Raw genomic sequence first — 10,706 nt, 5'->3', positions numbered from 1 at the left:
CCCATGGACGACTCTTTGTTCATAGATTGATGTTGTGTGGTTGTCCATATGCTTTACACATGGACGACTCTTTTGTCCAGATAATCTGTGGTCATTTGGCTAACTGATGTTCATGGACGATTCATCTAGACGAATCAGAGATGGTAATTTTTGCTATTTCATCAAAACATAAAGGTCAAAATTTTATAATAAATATTTAAAATGTAAATAATCCCAAATTTTGAGAACTAAATTTATACTTTCATATATAAATTTTATAATTTATTTTTGGTAGATAACTCTTTTATTTATATATATATATATATATATTGTTTCAAGTGATGGTTATGATTCAAAATGAAAACAATTTCAATTTTTTCATAAAAAAAACTAATTAGTTTTATTGAGAATTATAAGGACCAAAAAATTTGTAGCCCAAGCCCACTTAGAGTAATGGGTTGTACCCTTCAAACTTGGCCCAAATCAATAAAATTTGTAATAGGAGGTAAAGAACAACAACAATGGGTTTTGCCCGAGGATAGCTACAAGGAAGAATCAAGTTTGTATTAAAAAACAAATAAGTATTAGACTCTACACAAGGGCCCTTAAGGAGATTGAATTTATATAAAAAGTGGTACTGTTTACTCCTTCTCCAATGTTCTTCATTCTGTTTCTTTTTCTCTTTTTTCTAATCTCCTTTTCCAGTGCTCTTTCCTTTTCTTATATACCTCTACCTCGATCACATCTTCACCATCCATTTATACCTAACCTCTCTCCTTTTTTGACACTTGTAACCTTTCACATCTAAAAAAGATGGTGGAGGGAATCTACCTAGCTGTGGCTTACACTGTTCAGGTCACTTCCTCATCAATACGACTGATAAAATTGTTGCCTATCATTTAATGTGGATGTAACAGGCTACACCAAGCTAGAAGCTTCCCTACTACCCACTGACTTCCACTTAGAATACCACAAAGTACCATGACTTATTTCGTCTCCTCCTCGGGCGGCTTCTCCCCTTGGGCCCGTGGCTTGCAGCATTACCACATCAATGTTGCGACCTCTCAACTTCATTCTTGGTCCTCAGGCCAAATGTTGTGACCTTTCAACTTCATCCCTGGTCCTCAAACACCCATAAGAATAATCAAACATATACCTCAAGTATAATTTTTTTTAAATGTATAGTTTAATTTAAAGCAAGCATAAATTATTTTCCTAAAGTACTTAAATAAATAATAGCTATACTTGGAACTTTGGCAACCAATTTTTAATAATTTTATAGAATAAAGATTAATGAAATTATCATGCTTCTCCCCTAATATATTTCTTTTTTATAGTAGGTAGACTTTTGTTAAGTATTGAATGTTCAACTTTTTCTTGATAATAAAAGTAAAATGTTTAAGTTTAGCTTAAGCTAAAACCAAACCTACAACCAATATTTGAGCTCAAGCTCATAAAAAAATCCCAAAACTAGAGCTTAACTTGATTTATTTGTTAAGTCGAGCTCGACCTCAATATCCAATTAAAGTACATTATCAAGCTTGATATTCATTAGCAAGATATGAGTTTATTTTTAAAGCATATATCAAACTTATTACTAAGTCCATAGTTGAGCCTAGGCTCAGGATTTAAAAAAAAAAAAAAATTATAAATCAAGTCTTATTGCTTATAGGTTTGTTCACAAACAATTTGTTTTTCATCGGCTCGACTCGTGTGTTAAACAAGCCTTAAACTAAGACTAAGTTTGGCTTATTTATAGACGAACAAACATGAACGAGTTTATTATCAAGCCAAATCTAAATTGTTTATGAACGGCCCACTTTTTATTAAGCAAATACTATTGTGTTTTTTATTTTTATTTTTGTAAATCAGCAAATACTAATTGTTAAGTCACATCATTTAAAAAATGCCACCGAAAATTTCCATTAGATACCTACACAAAAAAAAAAAAAAAAAAAAAAAAAAAACTAATAGAAGTCAATGGAGAGACCAATAGATCTCATCTTTAAAACCTTAGGGATTAATAGTGTTCATTTCAAACTTCAAGAACCAAAAACACTAAGTAGGTAAATTTTAGGAAGCAACTGTGTGGTTTCGCCTATAATATTCATCTAAAAGATGTTATATTTTAAAAAAATAATAATTATATATAAGTACAAATATAGTTTTCTTTAAAAAAAAAGTTATTGTGGGGCCTGAGAATTTGGCAACCCCGGCCCACTTTATACCCGGCCCAAAACCTATGCCGAGGAGGAAGAAGTGCTTGAGGACGAAGTGTAAGGGTATAGGTTGTCCAAGAGCCTTGCCGAGGACGACCTTGTCCTCGGCCAACGAAGACCATGGGAGGAAGAAGTGACGAACCACAAAAAGTAGCCTTCCCAAGCATCTAAAGAGAAGGAACAAGCATAACGTGTCAGCCATGGAAGCATGGTTTGACAAAAGTGCGCCCACCTAAGCCCACCTAAACATAACGTGTCAACCAAGCCCAGGATGAATTGTCACCTCCACATTAAGTGCACCCACCTAAGCCCCTGGCCGCATTAATGGAGACACGACCCCTGGAGAGTACTACCTCGGTTGCTGTAACCCACAGGGGGATTGATAAGATGGTTGATGGGACGGGTTGTCAGGGAGAGTCATGGATGATAAACAAGGGGAGGAAATGGATCGTTGGAGGGGGACTATATAAGGGAAATAAACAAATCAGAAAGGAGGACGATTCCCATGGGAGAAGGACCATTATCAAGCTCCTTGGACAGGGCCGAGGACAGATTTTGGAGGATAATTTCGATCCATCTGCGTTCGATGGTGGCGAACACTGCATTAGGCGTTGTCTGCTTGCTAGGGCCTAGTTCTTGGGCTAGCTAGGCTTGAGTCCACTCACTCAACAATAGAAGTGCTCAAACACAGTCCCTACAGTTATAATGAAAAAAAGAAATGTCAAAACCACATAAAATTGCACAGCTCGCCACTTATGCAAGTTGTGAATAATATAGATATGGTGATAAGTCTATGTGAGGACATATCATATCTTTACTATATAAGAATACATGGCAAGTTGCGGCAAAATTTGCACTATTTCATTTGTTCCAAAGCATTACCTTGCTTGATAGTTGAATCCTTCCCCTTTTTTCGAGTTATTTTTACTTTTACTTTTAGCTATTGAATAATATAGGTATGATAATGAGTCTATGTAAGGACGTATCTTTACCGTATAAAAACACGGGGCGAGTTCCGGCAAAATGGTTACAATTTCATTTGTTCCTTACCTTGTTTGACAGTTTGAAACCTTCCCCTTTTTTCGAGTTATTTTTACTTTTATTTTTGGCTCTTGGACAGGCCTAGTGGTCAAGAAAAGAAATAGTAGTGAGTACTGAGTAGCAGCAGAAATGGTAGAGAGAGATTCCAAACTGTTACACTGAGCACAAGAAAAGTATAACAAACCTCCAATCCGACCTTCCAAGTAAACCACAAAAACCAGCCTTAACTAAATTTCTCTCTCTCTCTCTCTCTCTCTCTCTGTGTTTTAGGGTTTGTGAAACAAAAGGTAAAGCTCATAGCAATGGAGGAAGAAGCCATTTCGAAATCGGCGGCGGTGGCGGCCTGCACCGCCATGGCTTTATTGTACGTTGCGATTCTTCACGCTCCCACTTTGATCCTCCGCCTCCCACCTCCTCCCTCCTTCAACAGCTTCATGATCCGACGCTTCATTGGCGCCGCCATTTCCTCCGTTCTCTCGCTCCTCATCTGTACTCTCATCCTCCCTGTAAGCACTCTCTACTTTCACCAGTAGTGATAATGAAGTGGTCGCCTCGGCTTTTTTGCCGAGAGCGACCATTATGAATGAGTCACCTGACACCAAAATTAAGAAAATTGAAAAGACACTTGGCACAAATTTGGAAACTAATTTGAATTTTGATTGTGCTTCGCTTTTAATATATTATCTATGATATAATTTCAGATAAGAAGTAAGGAGGTGCCAATTCTATTCGATGTTTACGGAATCCGAGTTGATCATATAGTGAGTTGTTCGTCTCGTTTATTTGATTGAATGTTTGCTAAAATTATGTTGCGAATGGTAACTTTTCGATTTGCATTTTTTTTTTTACGGTATGCAGATTGGAAAAAGAGTTGAATGGTTGCTAAATTTGCACGCTGAAAATTGCGATTTTGTGTATGAAACAGTGGCAAGCTGTGGTGTTTCCTGTTTCCTTGACTTGTTTAATGTACGCGGGATCTTTGGTCCTCAAGGCTCTGCTATTGGTGGATAAGTGGAGAGAGCGTGTGAGTCGAGGTGAAGAACTTTCGTATGAGTACATCCAAGGTTCATTACAAGGGTTTATTGATTTGATAATTTCGGTTGCTTCCAATGTTTCGGCTTGGCGTAATTTTTTTGTGGTGAGTATCTTTACTGTTTGGTGTGCCCTTTGAATTTAATTTTAAGAATTTATGCCGGATGGTGTTGATTTGTTTCATGATTAACCGTTGTAATGATGTGTGCTATCTTTTTTATTAGAATATCCCTTTATTGCAATTTGTTTCTTGTAGGTGTATTGGAAAATGATAGATACATAATAATTTAGCATAATCTGGACGATTACTTTGAAAACTGCTAGTTTGTATAACATTGGAATGTTTGTGCGCGCGTGTGTGCGAGAGAGAGATACTCATACTCATAAGACTTTAACCATTGATGATATTAGGCCTAATTTAAAATGCGTAATGAATCTTACACCCGTTTTCCCCCAACTATTGAATTATCAAAAAAAGAGTTTCCTCATCATTGCTTTGTTTGCTTATATTGTGAAATTTATCACGATGAAGGATTAGTTGATTTGCGATTTCCTCTTTCGTTATGGAATCTTTACTGATTACTTGTAATTCGGTTGATTGAAAGATGGAACCCTAAGTATTTTCAATTATACCTCGATTTCTAACGTTGCTTTACTGAACAGGCACCGCTTACTGAGGAGCTGGTCTTCAGGGCATGTATGATACCGCTACTTCTCTGTGGAGGATTTAAACCGTACACTGCCATACGTCTCTGCCCTATTTTCTTTAGTTTAGGTAATTTGATAAAAAGTCATTTTCAGCATTTGTTAAATCTATGATTTAGATAATTATGAATCATCTTTTGTGATGTACATAGAGCATGGCGTGATGGTGGTGACTTATGTATACCATCATTGATGTGTTTTAGGAATTAGATGGTCTTTAGGAGTTAGGTTGTTATGCAATCAATTTCTATGAAACTGACACTCAGGTTTAATGTGAAAATGGATTTGCACATAATCTATCCATCATTGCTTTGGAGTTAATTATAAAAATGATGATTAATTCACCCTCTTGTTAAAATATGACAAAAGTGAGTTGCTATTGTGGAAAAGAAGGAGGATCCTCTCACACTTTGGAGTCATTAAATAAAAAAGCCTTAGAATCCTCATCCTGAGTTTACCTGAGCATTTAAAATATTCATCCTGATCATTGTTTATTCCCAGTCTCACTGTTTTTTACATTTTGGCAGCACACCTTAACCATTTAATGGAGTTCTACAGCAAGCAAAACTTTAGCTTGATAAAAACTTTCATGGTTGCAGGTAAGCCCATGACTTACTGTTTCCATGGGATACATGCAATTTCTAAAAACTTTTCTATCCATCAGATGTCAATTCCCTTGTTATATGTGTGGTTTTCAGGTCTCCAGCTTGGCTACACTGTTATATTTGGTTCATATGCATCTTTCCTCTACATTCGAACTGGTAAGTGATTTTTGACACGTTGGCATCTTATAACCAATGCAAGGCCAGAAGTATTTTTTAAAATAAAAAATAAATACTCCATCTGCTGGCTTCCAAGAGAATCTAAGATTGTACTATATGTAGTTTACTATATTTTTTAGAGCCGTGCTGCCAGTTGGTCAATAAGATAAACTACTGTGGGCCTAATTGAATTTTCTTGATAATAATTAGAGTGGACATAGACATGCATATAATGGTGCTCACCTCTATTTTATCTATAAGTAGCCCATAGCAATTTGCAATTAGGATTGTGCTGGGCTAGATAGCATACTGTATCATGTTTTCATTGCATTGGAAATTCTCAAAGTTTTGTTGTTTTAGGCAATAAGGTAGTAGTTGTTACTCAAGTTTTAGAATTAATTATACCTTTTCAAAATGAAAATGGAAGGGTCTCAGGCTTATGATTATAATCACAGTAGACTGTAGAGTTTAAACTCTATAGTTTATTGTGATTACTGAAGAACAAATGGCATGCAGTTGTTTTAAGTATTTTTGTCATCTTCTTTTGAGTTATCTAAATTCATCATTTACCAGAAAAAGATGAATGTTTTATTATTTATTTAATCTTGATAAGTGATGTGTTATTTTATTTAGAAAAGATGCCTAAGCACAGATATTATTCTGTTCAAATATCAATGACCCATGCTTGAATAACATAGTTGTTGTTGGTATTTGGGTTTTGCTCTTGATCCTTATATATGGTCATCCAAACAACTCAATTAAGATAATTCTAGATGCTTTTAAATTTTCCCTCTTTTTTTCCCCTTTAATATTTAGTTATTTTACATGGATTATTTAGCAGTTCATTCTTAGGTATTGGGAGGCTCCTTTGGTCTCTTTATTCATTTTATAATATTCTACCTCACTTGCTAAGAACCTTGTAGTTTAGTGGCATTACATGGTCTCCCTCATAAGGAGAACTACGGTTCAAATCCTCCTCACCCACTTGTCTTAACAATTATAAAAAAATAATATTCTACCTCATTATTGTGTACTTTTACTCATTTCAGGACATCTTCTTGCTCCATTAGTTGCTCATATCTTCTGCAATTTTATGGGATTGCCTAAGCTGTATTCACAGAGGAACGGTATGCCATTAGTTGCTTCTATGATATTGGGAAAAAAAAATCTTGGATTTATTTGACACTACAAGTAGTTCTGACCTTTTCTTGATGCTGCTCTTTAAATCTGTTGATAAAATATCCAACTAAGTTGCAAGCCTCTTGGCAATGCTTTGACTGTCTTCAAAAGAANCGTGTGTGCGAGAGAGAGATACTCATAAGACTTTAACCATTGATGATATTAGGCCTAATTTAAAATGCGTAATGAATCTTACACCCGTTTTCCCCCAACTATTGAATTATCAAAAAAAGAGTTTCCTCATCATTGCTTTGTTTGCTTATATTGTGAAATTTATCACGATGAAGGATTAGTTGATTTGCGATTTCCTCTTTCGTTATGGAATCTTTACTGATTACTTGTAATTCGGTTGATTGAAAGATGGAACCCTAAGTATTTTCAATTATACCTCGATTTCTAACGTTGCTTTACTGAACAGGCACCGCTTACTGAGGAGCTGGTCTTCAGGGCATGTATGATACCGCTACTTCTCTGTGGAGGATTTAAACCGTACACTGCCATACGTCTCTGCCCTATTTTCTTTAGTTTAGGTAATTTGATAAAAAGTCATTTTCAGCATTTGTTAAATCTATGATTTAGATAATTATGAATCATCTTTTGTGATGTACATAGAGCATGGCGTGATGGTGGTGACTTATGTATACCATCATTGATGTGTTTTAGGAATTAGATGGTCTTTAGGAGTTAGGTTGTTATGCAATCAATTTCTATGAAACTGACACTCAGGTTTAATGTGAAAATGGATTTGCACATAATCTATCCATCATTGCTTTGGAGTTAATTATAAAAATGATGATTAATTCACCCTCTTGTTAAAATATGACAAAAGTGAGTTGCTATTGTGGAAAAGAAGGAGGATCCTCTCACACTTTGGAGTCATTAAATAAAAAAGCCTTAGAATCCTCATCCTGAGTTTACCTGAGCATTTAAAATATTCATCCTGATCATTGTTTATTCCCAGTCTCACTGTTTTTTACATTTTGGCAGCACACCTTAACCATTTAATGGAGTTCTACAGCAAGCAAAACTTTAGCTTGATAAAAACTTTCATGGTTGCAGGTAAGCCCATGACTTACTGTTTCCATGGGATACATGCAATTTCTAAAAACTTTTCTATCCATCAGATGTCAATTCCCTTGTTATAAGGGGGGGGGGGGGGGGGGGGGGGGACACCTTAATGTTCTGTCCAAATGTATGGTACTAAAGGTTGGGCTGTTAAGAAGCGACATGTACATAAAATGAGTATAGTTGAAATGAGAATGTTAAGATGAATAAATGGAAATACAAGAAAAGATAAAATTTGACACAAATAAATTCATTTAAAGATAGGGGTGGCCCCTATTGATGAAAAGATGAGGGAGAGTTGCTTGAGATGATTTGGTTTCAGAGATGAGCAATTAATGAATATGTTAATTAAATTTAGGGGAATGAAAAAAGTTACAGGAAGACAATAAAATTCATAGAAGTAGTACTGTAGTAAAAAGGTACATATTAATTTAGGAAGTAACATAGAGTATGCTTTCAGATAGAATGATCAGACAGAATAAAATGATGTAAAAGAATACATATGGTAGACTATGACTAGTTTTTTGAGGATTCATAGCTGACCGCAACATTTTGGGACTAGGGCTTGGTTGTTGGTTGGCTCTCTCCAAATCTATGTGGGGAAACTTTAAAACTTAAGTTTTTCAATGTTGGCCAAGCTTCATCATCTTAGAAATTTCACCACTCTGTTTCAGATAGAATAATCAGACAGAATAAAATGATGTAAAAGAATACATATGGTAGACTATGACTAGTTTTTTGAGGATCCATAGCTGACCGCAACATTTTGGGACTAGGGCTTGGTTGTTGGTTGGCTCTCTCCAAATCTATGTGGGGAAACTTTAAAACTTAAGTTTTTCAATGTTGGCCAAGCTTCATCATCTTAGAAATTTCACCACTCTGTTCTGTTTTTGACTATAATCTAAACTGCTGGGGATTCTAATTTCAGTGCTTTGGATCTACTAAATATTAAACATGCATTTGCTCAATATAATAATATATTACAGATTTACATGCGAACATAGTCAAATCCTTTGAACTTCAATTTTTAAGTCCTTGATATCACATTTTATTATTTTCTTGAACCTTCTTTTATCAAAGCTTACCTTTGTTTTTTTCTATTTAACTATTGTTTCAGGGATGGTAAGTGTAGCATTTGTTGCGGGAATGGTGGGCTTCCTCTGGCTTCTTTTTCCAATGACACACCCAGATTTGTATAATGATAGATCAGATAGTTGCAAATGTTGGCATGGATATTGTTCTTGGAGCTAATTATGTGAAATTTTAGAGAATAGATAGTTTTATAAAAAATAAAACTTGAAGTTGAAAATAGGGGAAAATAGAAAGAAAGCAAAGGAAACTGGAAAAACAAGTTTATGCAACCTCTTCGGTATATTACTTGTTATGTCATTCATTTCAGCTACTCTTGGCTATTGTTGGGCCATAATCTCTTCCCAAATAGTAAGAAACCTTTACCTACCATGAGATGTTGTCTCTGGGCTACACCACATGCATTTAACCATTGTCCCATTGGCATTTCAGCAAACCAGCACGCCAAGGGTGGCTTGTGTTATGTGAGTTTGGTTTTGTTCATCTCAGTTTGTACATGCTAAACTGTTGTCTTACTCCGTGTGTTGCACAATGTCCTATATGCTATGTGCGAACATGGCAATGGGTTGTGCTAGGTGGTTGATTGATTGAGACCAGGTTTGGGCACATTCTCATCTCCACTACACGTTAGCCATAGTTTTCAATTTTGTACTCCTTTATCTTCCTATGCTGTGGGCTTATAGTACAAGCAAAAAACATTTGTGAAACTTTTAATAATGTGTAAAATGGGCCTATCCTGGGTATTAATACAAAGACATATAAAGATTATAAATTTTGAATATGCTCATTCAATGACTTCGGTGGAGTTATGGTAGAAAATGTTGTGCACGCAGAGCCACCAAGATTCAGATTCCACTTTTGGAGATCAGCATTCACTGCTCACGACACAGCATTCCATTGTTCCATGCACAGGTACCATCTTATTTGCTTCTTGAAGGGTATCATTATATCTGGTTTGGATAAGAATTTTGGTCCGTTGGGGTGGGTGTATGAAAGCGTAGACACTAGACGGAGAATACTGCAAGGGTGCTACTGTTTTTGGGAAAATATGTTTTTACTGGTCTTAATTTTTTTTCCCTTCCTTTCTTCAAACAGTACAAACAGAGATAGAATAAGACCGATTCCCTAAATGCCTCTTTGCCTCTTTGGATATTCTTCAATATCCCGGCTATCCACGGAATGCTTCCAGAAGTAGCTCAATAACACCCTGGCTTGCTCTATCGTGGTGGTTGAATGATGGAGATGAGAGAGAGGCAGAGAGCTGGATGGGGTAGAGAGAGGAGAGACAAGGTCAATGGACCAGGTCATAGAAATGGATTCAGAATTAGGCATAATCCTTGAAGGATTAGGGGTAAAAAAAATAAGAGGATGGTGTGTAAGATTTTCACACTTGATATCTGCCCAAATACCCGAAGTTTCGTCCATCCTAGATTTGTTACTTGATTGCCCAAGTGACTGAGTTTGCCCATGATCTTTTGGGTCGAACCCAATTTGTTGGGTGGGTCGGTTTTCTAGGTTTTCTAGGTTCTGATGTAATGTTTTCTTCTTCTTAATAAAACTGTCGTAGTTCACATAATAATAATAATAATAATAATAATAATAATAATAATAATAATACAATCGGTTAGGAACCATG

At 35.8% G+C, this 10,706-nt stretch overlaps 1 protein-coding gene across 1 annotated transcript; it reads left to right on the top strand.

The window, feature by feature from the left end:
* The first annotated feature begins 3,212 nt into the window (after positions 1 to 3,212).
* LOC112001793 (CAAX prenyl protease 2) lies at positions 3,213 to 9,442 on the top strand. Its single transcript, XM_024033975.2, has 8 exons — positions 3,213 to 3,745; positions 3,941 to 4,000; positions 4,165 to 4,377; positions 4,935 to 5,046; positions 5,504 to 5,575; positions 5,675 to 5,737; positions 6,787 to 6,864; positions 9,099 to 9,442. Exons 1-8 carry the CDS (start codon positions 3,542 to 3,544, stop codon positions 9,230 to 9,232), a joined length of 936 nt encoding a protein of 311 aa, XP_023889743.1. The 5' UTR covers positions 3,213 to 3,541; the 3' UTR covers positions 9,233 to 9,442.
* Positions 9,443 to 10,706: the final 1,264 nt, after the last annotated feature.

This window comes from Quercus suber, unplaced genomic scaffold, assembly GCF_002906115.3.
Source record: "Quercus suber isolate HL8 unplaced genomic scaffold, Cork oak 2.0 scaffold_18, whole genome shotgun sequence".
Classification (NCBI taxonomy): domain Eukaryota; kingdom Viridiplantae; phylum Streptophyta; class Magnoliopsida; order Fagales; family Fagaceae; genus Quercus; species Quercus suber.
This window is presented reverse-complemented; position numbering and strand designations above follow the sequence as displayed.